Source organism: Pinus tabuliformis, chromosome 9 (assembly GCF_031772625.1).
Source record: "Pinus tabuliformis cultivar Carrire ecotype Pingquan chromosome 9, CPIR1, whole genome shotgun sequence".
Lineage (NCBI taxonomy): Eukaryota > Viridiplantae > Streptophyta > Pinopsida > Pinales > Pinaceae > Pinus > Pinus tabuliformis.
In genome coordinates, this window is record NC_142307.1 from 569,514,934 (window position 1) to 569,527,997 (window position 13,064).

The 13,064-nt window shown below is 35.3% G+C and overlaps 1 protein-coding gene across 3 annotated transcripts; it reads left to right on the forward strand.

Moving 5' to 3' along the window:
• Positions 1-7,514: 7,514 nt before the first annotated feature.
• LOC149149809 (elicitor-responsive protein 3-like) lies at positions 7,515-9,442 on the forward strand. 3 transcript variants are annotated; one of them, XM_089439972.1, is made up of 5 exons: positions 7,515-7,755; positions 7,900-7,982; positions 8,104-8,230; positions 8,315-8,432; positions 8,889-9,442. In XM_089439972.1, the coding sequence occupies exons 2-5, from the start codon at positions 7,922-7,924 to the stop codon at positions 8,961-8,963; spliced, it is 381 nt and encodes a 126-aa protein (XP_089296098.1). In that variant the 5' UTR covers positions 7,515-7,755; positions 7,900-7,921; the 3' UTR covers positions 8,964-9,442. The 3 variants fall into 3 exon arrangements, with proteins under 3 accessions (XP_089296098.1, XP_089296096.1, XP_089296097.1); XM_089439970.1 differs by having other exon boundaries at positions 7,522-7,755; positions 7,917-7,982; XM_089439971.1 differs by having other exon boundaries at positions 7,524-7,755; positions 7,917-7,982; positions 8,892-9,442.
• Positions 9,443-13,064: the final 3,622 nt, after the last annotated feature.

Genomic DNA, 13,064 nt, shown 5'->3' on the forward strand with positions numbered 1-13,064 from the left:
AAAGTTTCATTAAAACCTAAACCTTCTATTTGAGCGTAGCCTTTGCATACCAATCTAGCATTGTTTGTTACAACTTCTCCATGGTCATTTAATTTATTCCTGAAAATCCACCTTGTGCTAATGAAATTCTTATTAGAAAGTATTGGAACAAGTTCCCAAGTCTGATTTTTCTCTATTTGATTAAATTCTTCATTCATTACTTTTAACCAATGTTGGTCTTTACTAGTTTGTACAACATATTTTGGTTCCTCCATGGACATCAAACGAACATGTGCTTGCGCTAGGGAATTTAGTAGCTTCCTTCTTGTCTGCACACTAGTATTTAATTCACCAATAATATGATCAGTTGGGTGGTTTTTTTGTACATACCTTGGGGGATGTTTTTCTTGAGGATGGGAGGGTTCTTCATCATCTTCTTCTGCAGGTGATTCATCATACTCCTCCCCAATGTGAATTGGTCTATCCACACTGGCTTTTATTGGTTGTTTATCTTCATGCTCAACGTGTTCATCCACCTTGACATAAATGCAATCAATAATCATCTTAGTGTTTTTGTTATAGAATCCATATCCTTTTTTGTTGTGTGAATATCCGAAAAAAATCCTTCATCTACTCTTGCATAAAACTTTCCAAGTTTCTCATCATTTCTCTTGACGTAGCATTTGTTACCAAAAAATCTGAAGTGTTTGAATGTTGCAGTTCTACCATGCCATAGCTCATAGGGATTTTTGTCACTGTATCATCTAAAATTGACTTTATTAAGAATAGCTACTGGTGAGTGAATAACTTCTACGCAATACATCTGCTAAACATTCCTTTCGTTCATCATGGCTTTGGATAATTGTTGCACTGATCTATTTAATCTTTGCACTACACCATTTTTTTGAGGAGTCACTGCTATTGTAAATTTCCTTTTCATGCCATCCCTTTTACAGAACTCATCAAATTATTTTTAAGTGAACTCACCTCCATTGTTTGACCTTATGCTTTTGATTTTGCAATCAATTTCATTCTTAGCCATAGATTTGAACTCTTTAAACTTCTCAAAAGCTTCATATTTCTCTATGAGGAAGGAAACCCACATCATTTTCTGAAATCATCAATTACTAGCATAAAATATAATTTATCTGTGGTTGATTACATTCTAGATGATCCACACAGATCCATGTGCACCAGTTTCAATGGCTTTGATGATGAGTTCTCTTTTTCCTTGAATGGAACTCGAGCTTGTTTTACAAGTTGGAAAGACATACAAATTGTGTTCTCGTGTTTTGAAAGTCTCGGAAAATCCTTTACAACATTATTATTTCTCAACTTGACTATCATATCAAATTTTAGATGTCCAATTATTTAATTCCATAACATGACCATAAACAACTCTCATCAATCTTTGACAATCATCACCTCTCTATCTTCTCTTTGAGCACATAGACATTAGTGTCTATTCTTACTTCAAAATCTATCTCACCTATTCCTGTGGACTTTATTTGACGATTTTTGGCTTCAAAAGTCACATCATAGCTTTGATCACACATCTTAGATACACTGAGTAGGTTATGCTTCATCACACAACATATAAAAAAATTTGGTTTTACCTTTTCCACTTCATAGATTGACCACTCCTTTTGCAATTGTATTTCTTGGATAATTGTTGCCAAAAGTCACATTACCTTTTTCAATTGGTTTCCATGTAAAAAACTTGCTTCTGTTTCCTAACATGTGCCTAGAAAAACCACTATCCACATACCAATGGCTCCCACCATGCTGAGCATACAAAGCAATATCACATTACTCTGATTTCTCCTTTTTCTTCTAAATCTTGGGATTTTATTCAAGTTTCTCAATTATTGGCTCTGCCTTTTTCTCCCTAAGCCTGTAATTGATTGCTATATGACCAAAATTTTGACATTTAAAATATTTCACGTGATAATTTATAGGAGAAAAATAATTATTATACATGGGTCTGGTTTTCCTTTGCTGAAACCTTCCTCTAGATATGAGTTGCCTATTAGAAAATTTGACTCTATAATTTGTTGTTTTGTGGCCAAAATTTGTGCATGTAAAACAATACCCTGGGAAAATAGCATTGTATTTGGAAGGTTTTTTTTTTTGCGCTAGACTAAATCAAGGTCAGTTCGATTTGCTTTCCCAGTGTTATTCTTTTGCTGCTGCTTATTTTTCATTGGCTATGTAATCTTCTTTTACTGTTGTGCAATCACTTCTTTTTTGGGAACAAAGATAATTTTATTTTTACCTTTTAATTCAGTTGTTTTGTTGGACTCAACTTCAAAGACAAGACCACTACAATCTGAGGAGACTCGTTGTGCTTCCAATATTTCATTTGAATCCTCAGTAGCTTTACTAAATTTCTGACTGAAACTCAGTTGTATTTTAACCTTCTCCAGTTCCTTTCTTAGCAACACAATTTCTCCTTCCATCCTCTCACATGCTTGAACCTTTCCATTTAGCTGTTGGTTCAGGGATTCTTGAATCTTCTTTCCTTCTTCAATTTTTGAGAGAAATGGGTCAACAAATTCAAATTTTTCTTTTATCAAAGACTCCTTCTAAGACTTATTTTTCTTCCTTAGCCTTTCTATTTCATCAAGGTCACTTACTAGTTCGCCTTCAAGGTCTACTTCTCCTTCTTCATGATCAGAATTAATGGCCTTGAATTGCAAATTTTCAATGGCCATCAACGTAAATTCTTTAGGGGTCTCATCATCTATGTCCTCATATGAGGATTGGCTAGGTTCACTTTCCGAGGAGCTCTCTTATTGAACATAGAAACCTCTCTTCTTAGCCTTCTTTCTGTCCTTTTGAACTTTCTTAAAATTTTCTTTAGGATCACAATCTGCCTTCTTCTTTTCAAGACACTTTGATGCATAGTGACCAACTTTTCCACAATTAACACATTTAAAGGGTAATTTTCCTTTATAATTACCTGATCCTCGGTTGAGCTTCCTCAAAGAGTTAGACTCTTCTTTATCTGATTCACAACATGAGTCATCATGTTCATCCTTTCACTTCTTTTCTACTTTGAAGGTTGATTCTATTGCTACAGACTTGCCTTTCAAAATTCTCATCTGATAGGAAGTGAGTATACCAAGTAGTTAATCTAGAGTGAGAGTGCTCAGATTGGTGATTTATTCAATGGCTAACACCTTGGGATTAAATGTCTCAGGAAGAGATCCTAATACTTTTTGAACTACCATAGCTTCATCTAGCTGCTCATCAAGAACTCTTATGGTGTTCACAACTTCATCAACTCTTAAAAAATAGTTTACAATATCTTCATCATCATGTATGCCTAAAACTCAAATTGCATCCTATAACCTTGGAGTTTAGATTTATTTACCTTGTTGTCTCCTTCATAGTAACTTATCATCTTGTTGCATATAGCTTTGGCAGATGTGTAGTCCATTACTTTGAAAAGCTTTGACTCAGGTAGACCAGCAAGCAGGGAATTCATTGCTAGAGCATTACATGTGAACTCCAACTTCTGATCTGTGGTAACCATTGTTGGAGGCCTTTGATATGCTTCTTCCACAATATCCCACACATCAGCTCTAAGTGATTGAATATAGGTCTTCATCATCACTTTCCATAAAACATAGTTTGTTCCATTGAACATAGGTGCCCGATTGGTAAATTCTCCTTCCTCATTTTCCATGGTCCTTGATCTCTCTTCTAGCTATTAAACTGATCTAAAGCAAACCTTGCTCTGATACCAGTGTTGGGAATGAGGACAATACTGAGAAGGGGGGGTGAATCAATATTGTGAGAATTTTTACCTATTTAAACTTTCTTTCACTTTATGTAATTACATTGGTACACCATTAAATATTTAACAATTAATTTAAATAATCATGACAAGAAATAATATCAGCAATCTCAATGGAACACACAAAGAATAAACAACTTTTCAAAACTTCTCATCAATTCATTCGTAGGGAAAGCTACAACTTGTTGTTACAATTCTCTAGCTACAACTAGCAGGAAGCTACAACTTCTTGATTTATCATCTATAACTAAATGGAGCCACAACCCCAAATGTTTCTGAGCACCCACTAGAAGGAGAATCAATCCCTGATTTTGAAAGCTACAACTTGCTTGGCACTCACTGGTTCATCTTTCATCCATTTTCATACTAGATCCATGAATGCCTTCTCTACTTTAAAAAATAATTAAATTCCTCAATCACCAACAGCTTCAACAATCTCTGATCACTGAAAACACTAACAACAATCCACCTTGATCACACTCGATCTCATATCTCTTCTCCAAAAAAACTTGTTTATCCTGTTTGCTCAAGCCTCCTTATAAAGAATTTGGCTTGATATTTTTGGCTTCTCTTTCTTTTCTTTCATTGTTGCATGCATCCTTATTGTTTCCTTTGACTTTCTCATCTTAGTCTTATGGATGCCCTCTACAAGTTCTCTGACCTTAACAACCCTTTTTCTACAGGTTGAACTGATTTTATTTTCCTATTTTAGGATTCTGGCCTTTTACAGGTTTTGGCAGTGCCTCTTCTGTTTTTATCTTCATTTAACTTTGGCTTTACTGCTAAATTAACTACCAAACCTAATAGTTTCTCCTTTTCGTATTTAAGCCCCTTTTTCTCTGGCCCTTTACATATTTTCTTCCATAGGACCAGGTCTTTGAATGCATCGACCAAGGCTTTTAGGTGTTTGGCGTGTCTAAGCCTTTCTTGGGCCAAATTTCCTTTATTAATGCTTATTTAAGCCCCTTTTTCTCTGGCCCTTTACGTATTTTCTTCCATATGACCAAGCCTTTGAATCCTTCGACCAAGGCTTTCAGGCGTTTAGCTTGTCTAAGCCCTTTGTGGGCCAAATTTACTTTGTTAATGCTTTGTGCCCTTGGTTTCATTTCTAAATAAGCCATCACCAACGCTTACACTGGAGCTCTCTCTATCCCACCTGCTTTTGATTGGTTGCTGCAATGTGCCTCTGTGTCCTAGAGCTTACCTCTCCTGACTCATTCCCTTTGCGCACTTCTTTAAATATTTTGGGCTATGTCCACGAGGATGACATCACCTATGCTACACGTCCCTTTGGGTGACCAAAAATGCCAAAATTGTATGCCACATTTCCATCACATCATGCTAATTTCATCATCCCATTCGTCTCTTAAGGGTCAATGATATACTACCAAGTGTCTTGTTGGAGAGGAGAAAGAAAGGGTCCCTGAGGCCTTTGTTTTGTGAGTAAATTATTTTATAAAAAACTATTAGGTTCACGAACTCGACGCCACTCCATTATGGTTTGTGGTATTAGGAGGAATGGCCCCGAGGTGGTTCTTCATCGTTGATCTACGTGATCAACAATATGGGAAACCACCTCCCGTGGCCTCCAAGCCTGACAAGACTATCGTCTAAAGGCCTGTCAGAATGTTGCCACGTGGCTTGATGCCTATCTCCAAACACCTAACCTTCTGCTCCCCAAATAATATTCTTAGCTCATACCTGTATGGGCTGTCGCTCAGCGGGGTGAGCTATTTTAGTGGGGAACTCCCACTCAACTCCTCATTAGTCAACTCTCTGTTGTCGTGTCCTAACGCCCTATCTCACGATGCTTTCACTTTGTAAGCCTTAAGGATTTGTTGGGGCTATAATGCCAAGCTATCTCTGCTAGGATGGAATCATATGTTGGTGTCATCTCACTCCATTCATATTGATGCTAACACTTGTGCATCATAACAATACCACTGGGGTACTACTGTTGGGGCAGCTTCGTCGGGTGGGCTCCACCAACGCCCAATAGAAATGTCCAATGTTGTTGTGTTGTCCATCCATGTCAGATCAATCATCTGTTTTTCAACTCTACTATGCTTTATCGCTAGGGTACTTGTGCCATCTTTGGCTATATGCCAAAAGCCCACCCACCCACCTTTTACCCCTGTTATTGTTTACTTAAGGTTACCAAACTTTAAATGGCTCTATCTTTTGAACCAGGAGGCCAATTTCAGACTTCCACATATCACTCAAAATCTCTTTCATAGCTCTTTCCATTTGAACTGATGTTTAAGGTGATGTTCGACACCAAATTTGGCTCCAAATATTAACACAATTACTGCTACCATGCTAATCCATACTACTCAAAGTTGCTTCCTCAAACTTTCTTTGACACCTATGCCACCTGTTGCATCAATGGTCACCCTGCTAACATCATCATGTTGCCATCAATAACAACATATTTCAACCATCCAATCCCTAATAGCATCTTACATTTGGGCATAATGCCTTAGAATAATTTAAGAAGTCATCGAGGAGGCAGAGGTTGCAACCCCTAAGGCCATAGTTAAGCCCAACATTAGGCATAGGAAGCTGCTAATACTTCCCAGTCTATTGTTCCTCCCAAAACCTATAATCAAATTTGTCATTTCAAATCTCATGGAAGAGGTTTCAGAATGGGATATTGACCCTGGTCATATGAGGGAAAGAAAGAAGCAATGCCTCAATTCCATCTCTTTACGCTAGCAGATGAAGACCCTCTTAGGCACGGTCTTAAAAGACAAACAAGAAGAAAGATATGACATCTTTGATGCAGTGAATGACATAAAACATGCTTTGTGGAATCAACGTGTATGCTTGGAATGAATGGAGACCAAGATTACTCACTTAGACAACCACTTCTAATGTGATGTTGATTTCCTAGCATCTCCAGCATCCAACACGAAAGATACTACACTTGTCACTTTCTATACTCTTGAATATTTGTAATGATTGATAACAAGTTTTGTTATGTATTATTATTATTATCATTCAATTTTAAGGTCACAGCCAAGCCAAACACCACATTGGTGTATGAGACCCCCTTGTTTTTAGGCAATGATTTGACTACTAAGTCTACGAAGGCATACATACTCTAACCCTCTCTGGTTTTGAACCTATGACCTCTTAGAAGGAAACACGTGCTCTTAACCATTAGGCCCACTCAAGCAATATCAAATAGCAAATATGTTTGTTTTGCTAAAAACAATTAAAATTATCTAATTTCTCATAAAACAGATTAAAAATGCCTACAAATTACTTTATGTCAACTATGATCAACTACATGAAACTATGATCAACTACATGATGTATTGTATTATTATGTTTTTATGAAATAATACTAATTTTAATTCACAAAAGTTAGTAGAGAATAAAAGCTTCCTAAAGGGAAAAGAGGTCCAATTCTTAATCACTATTAGAAAATTATAAAATGAATTCCTAAGTATTTGCTTTTAATCGAACCTTTTATATTCTTCCATTTTCTTATTCAATTTTAAAAAAATTAAACTAATTCATTTCTCAAAAGAGCGCCGAACGCGGACACGTTATCTATCGGAATTTATGTACTTTATTCAAGTCAGTTGTAATGGCGTGAAATCATAATAAAATAATAATTTCTCACACAATATTCAAACCCAAAAACGCGGAAGAACGTTCAAGACGGCGGTATGCAACCTCCGCGGGATTGGGTCAAAGTCCAACCTTGCGCATTCATATATCTTACTTCAGCTGTAAGTCTTCCCACCGCATCTGCGCCTTCTACACGCCTGAGAGGATTGGATCAGAGGATCCGAAGAGTGCACGCGGAATCGCAAAACATAAGATCAAGATTGAGGATTCGATCGGAGGATCCGAAGAGTGCGCGCGGCTTTTTAAAACATAACATCGAGATCAAGATATGCCGACCGGAAAGCTGGAGGTGTTACTCGTGAACGCCAGGGGCCTGCACAATACCGATTTTCTCAGTATGATCTTCCACTCTCCTTTTTTTGCTTGTTCGATAAAATCAGTATTCTGTGTTCAGTGATCCACTGGTTCTAAGCTCTCTGTCTTTAACTGAATTCGAGTTAATTGTGTATTCATTTGGATCTTCGATTTGGGTATAATAGAGTCAACGTGGGTGCAGAGAAAATGGACCCTTACTGCATCATCAAATACCGAACTCAGCGACAAAAGAGCAGCGTTGCATCCCGTCAGTAATAATCTTCTTTGTGGTTTTCTGCATTAGAGTCATGGTTATATATTGCCTCTACAGAATTTCCCCTATATGCCTGAAGTGTGGCGAATTCTGCACTAATGACGAATTGTTACAGGTCAAGGCACCAATCCAGAGTGGAACGAGAAATTTGTGTTCAATATAGCAGAAGGGGTTTCTGATCTGATTGTCGGAATCATGGACAAGGATACTTTCACCTCTGATGACTTTATTGGAGAAGCAAGGTAAAAATGCTCTGGATCCATTCATCCACCATATATATATTTGTTAGCGATTCTGATAAATTGCCATTGTTGGTGCGAATGAAGGATCCCACTGGGCGGAGTATTCGAGGCAGGGAGGTTACCCCCAACTTCTTATAACGTGGTTCTTGCGGACGGTACTTACTGTGGACAGATCAAATTGGGCCTCACCTTCATTTCCAAGGTCAAAATCTCATGCAGAGTATTTTTGTTTTTTTATTGAGTTGAGGAGTTTATTTAATTTTACAATAGGGTAATTTTGTCTTTCAGTTATCAAAATTGAAATTTTGTTTATATCAATTCGAAAAAAATTATACAAAATATTTAAATAACGTTGTTTCATAAAAAAAATATTGTGATTAAAAAAATTATGATTTCATGTTAAATCTCTATTTAAAATAAAATAAATCTATACCGATTTATTCATAATTTATATCTCAACTATTAAGTAAGAGATTGTAATTAAAAATGTGTTTTTCATTTTTCCCATTACAAATTAGAATTCTGAAAATTGAACCATATATATATTTATTTACTATGTAATTTAAAAACAAATTTTATATATCAAAGATATCTCCTTAAATTATGAAATTAGTTTTTTTTTTAATTATTAAGAATGTAGTGTTGTTGTATGTTATAGCAGAGAAAAGAACAACCTAACATTTACAACGAAGAAGAGGAGGATGTATGCGGCTGGAGAAAAGGCTGGGTGTAATCAAAACCAGTTGCACAAATCCCTTTTCATGCATTCTGAAAGAACTTGCATGTCTTCAGCACTCTAGCAGATTTTTTTGGAAGATAGGGATGTTGTTGCCAACAAATAATTTTATATATGCAAGTCTTACGAGAGCACTGGAACTATTGCCTTGTGAATAAAGAGATCCAAGAATCTAATGGTAGTGATGTGTTTATATGGTGTTTATTGGATTGGGGTAGGATTCTATCACAATGAATTTAATTGTGAATTTTTGTATTATTTTTAGATTTTTTGAAAATTTAAATTTGTATTATTATTAGAGGTTATTTAGTGTATCAGATCTCTCATTTAAGAGATCACGAGATGGTATTTGATGGATATATTTTAGTGACTTATTCAAGAGTACTCTAGACAAGAAATATATGGAAAAAACCTTAATAACTTTTTAAAAAATATTAATCAGATTTCCTTTTGAATTTGATAATTCATTTTATTAATATATGTTCATCATGTATTTGTCAATTTGCTTATTATTTTTCCTATTCATGTTAAATTCCTTCAAAGAATATAATAAGAAGACATTGAGCTTTGTTCTTGAACACCACACACTGAAACCAATACACAGTTATATCTTTATATATCTTTTTCAAAATTAATGAATGAAATTATTTCCATCACCCCAAAGGGCCTGTCCTAAAGAATACAAAAAAATCCATAATAGAAATAAGTTTTTGCTTCCCATCCTTAGGGATTTCAAGTGTAGGACCAAAGAGATGATTAGGCTTAAGCATTATGTACATCATATACACCATATGTATTATAAAATCTATATTGCACGTGGAAAAACATGAAGGGACACATTTTTTTATTCTAACAAACCATTAGGTGCATTGGGGATCTCAGTGTAGCACCAAAGAGATGATTAGGATTAAGCATTGTGTACATTATGTGGTAAAATGACTACACATTATACCTTTTATTATCTATTATTTATACATGGAAAAACGCAAAAGGATATGGAATTTTTTATTCTAACAAGCCGTTAGGTGAAAAATTGCAGTTGTGTTTTATGGAACTCCACTCTTCCATCCATCAATGATACGATCATCCAATTGCATAAATAATCACACCAATAAATAAGTGGCACACAAATATTTGATCAACACTCCACTAAATAAGTGACACACTAATATTTGATCAATAAGGATGACCACAACTTAATGTAAGTTTTCTTTCTTCTTTTCCTAAAATCCTAGATTTGTTTTCTTATTATTGTTAATAGAATGATAGTTTACTCTGTGCATCATAAATAAGGACTTAATTTTCCTTTTACATGTTTACTAATTAACATGGGTTTGTTTCACAAATAATTTTTTAATTATTTTTTTTTGTCATTTTTTATGCACACTTTTAATTCAAAACTAATGTTATTTCTCAAGAACACAAAACACACCTTCTAAAGAGCTTGCCTTCCATCAATTCACTTAAATTTAGTGGTTAATGTTGCACTTTTTTTTGTTATTTCAATCAAACTCATTTTTGTTATTCATATTCATATATTAAATCGAACCATAGGGCCATCTTTATATAGGAACAATATGTAACTAATTCTCTTTGAAGTGAGGATGATCTAATCCACATACAATGATAACGACGCTTAACATATTCTTTGGAAAATGCTCCATTTATCTCTTAATTGTTATTTCTAATCAAACCAACTCACTTGTAAAATACATAGTTGACGATTGTGTCATCCATTAAATTGACTCTTCATGATTTGTAAACTATCATGGATATTCTACTAGAATGTTTGTCACAATAGATTTCATAAAATTATACTTATGAACTGTATATTATGTGGATTATTCTTCCTTAGACTTCTAGATTTATTAAGTTATAATTCCACCCATGCAATAGGTAAAACACATAAAATAAGGAAGAGAAAAAAATACAATCAATCGCAACCATAAAAACATGAGATATACCTTGGGAAACCCTTTCATGAGAAGACCTAGCTGGAATGTGAAGTTTCTTTTCTCTCTTTCTCTGAATGGAAAATAGATTAGAGTACAAATAGGTCAAGCTTGTGACCTGTGGGTTACTACTGTGCACAAATTCTCTCTATTTTCTCTCCCCCTATCCACTTTTTGCTACTTTTTCATCAATGAAACAAATGCACTTGAAGAGAATGGAACCCCTTTTCCTCCTAGGGGCCCCATTAAAACACAACCTGATAGCATACTCATGGCTAAGTTTGACTCATTCAACTCTTAACTAGAGTTACAATATTAACTCTTTCGGGTTTTTTTTAATCAAGATCATGTAGCTAGCCCCTTTTCCATGAATAATGGGCAATGAAATGTCATCCTGGAGCTATTTTGGTCAAAATAGGAAGGCCACTTTTTGATTGGCATACTGCTTTCATATAGACTTTTATTGAGGTGACTCTTACATCGTTGAAAAGTAATTTTCATGTATAATAGCCCAAAATTGCACACACTAAAGAGAAACAAATTTACCCCCAAAAGGTGTTTAATTCCTCAAACTATTTCCGAAAGGTTTCAGACCCTAATTTTACCAAATTGGGTCCCATTAAATGGCCATGTGAGCTTATTCCTCCACCTTTTCCACTCTAAAAGCATTGAGATGGATCAAAAAAAAATTAATGATCCAATCTGTATCACACTTCCACATTTTGGAAGGATTTTGTTTAACAAACGCTTCTCCTAAATGAGGTGAGGAAATTTTTCCTCCACCTTCTCTTGGATGCACCATTTAGCCTTGCCTAGAACCTTTCAACTGACTATGCCAAGTTGGTGTTTCCCTTGTCTTGTACTTTTGGACCACTTCTATAAAATTGTAGCCTCATTCAACTCTTCCTAGAACCATCTTGTGTGAAATCCTATAAATAAGGGATGATCTATTCCTCTTCCTAATCTAGCTTGGAAGGTTTATAGGGTTTTAGATTCTCTAAATTCACCACTGAGCAAATGCACATGTATGGGGGTAGACTGAGCCTACATGCCTTATCTCCCACCTTTTCCATTATCTCAAAGGAACGATATCGTAGAGCCTTGATTTTCTTACCAAGACCCTATATCCTATCCTTGTTCAACTATAACCATACTCCATCTCCCACCATGAAGGACTTCTCTGTTCAGTGTTGATCATGCTTGGCCTTCTATTTTTCCTATGACTTATGCAGTGTCTTATGTATTTGTATAAGGATCTTGTTGATATTCTCAACAAATTTTTCTTCCCTTAAAGCATCCCCTTTAAGATCCTCCCTCGCTCCTTGTTACCCATATCAAAAATTCCAAGTTGAAGGTGAGAAATGTCCAAAAAAAATTCAAATTGGGATTAACCAGCGGAAGTGTTGTACATATACCATATTTTCATCCCAGGTCTTTGAATGCTCTTGATTTTAACCCCTCAAAATATGCACCAATTTCTTGTTGAGTACTTTTTTCTACCCATCTATTTATGCATGGAATGTTGTACACATATTTAGCTTCATGTCCATCTTGTCCCACAATATAGTATATAATGCACTAATAAATCTTATGTATCTGTCTAAAACAATGCTCATTGGTATCCCAAAGTGCACCCAAGCTTTTCCAAAGAACAAGTTCATTTCTTCTTTCCCATTGATGCAATTTTAACAGGGTATCAAAACACATCTTGTTGAACGTGTCAACTACCTTGAATAGGTAGCAATGTCCCTTCCCAGCTGTTGGTAAGCCTCCAACAAAGTCTATGGAAATGATTTCCCAGAGGCTGCTGGGTACAAGTAAGGGATGGTATAGACCTTATATCTTATTACTAGGCTTGTTGGTACAACAAAACATTCATCCTCTTATGAACCTAACTAGTTCTTGTATCTTGGGTCAATACACATACCTCTAAAAGTTGGTGATTTTCTTCCCTACACCAAGTTCCTTGGAAATTTGGAGTTGTGAGCCTCTCTAACAAGCTACAATAACTTACCTTTATGAACACATAATTTAGCTACTCTATAGAGTAACCTAAGGAAAATAATAAAATAAGAGTTAAAATAATAAAATGAGAGTTATTAATTTTCAAAATAAAATAAATAAAACTACCTTTTATTGTATTTTT

What these genes read in the sequence shown, in the direction of transcription:
- LOC149149809 (XM_089439970.1), top strand. Translation starts at nt 7,689, where the DNA reads ATGCCGACCGGAAAGCTGGAGGTGTTACTCGTGAACGCCAGGGGCCTG. An exon ending in GACTTTATTGGAGAAGCAAG is followed by an intron (nt 8,231 to 8,314) that starts GTAAAAATGCTC and finishes GTGCGAATGAAG; the next exon opens with GATCCCACTGGGCGGAGTAT. An exon ending in GCCTCACCTTCATTTCCAAG is followed by an intron (nt 8,433 to 8,888) that starts GTCAAAATCTCA and finishes TGTATGTTATAG; the next exon opens with CAGAGAAAAGAACAACCTAA.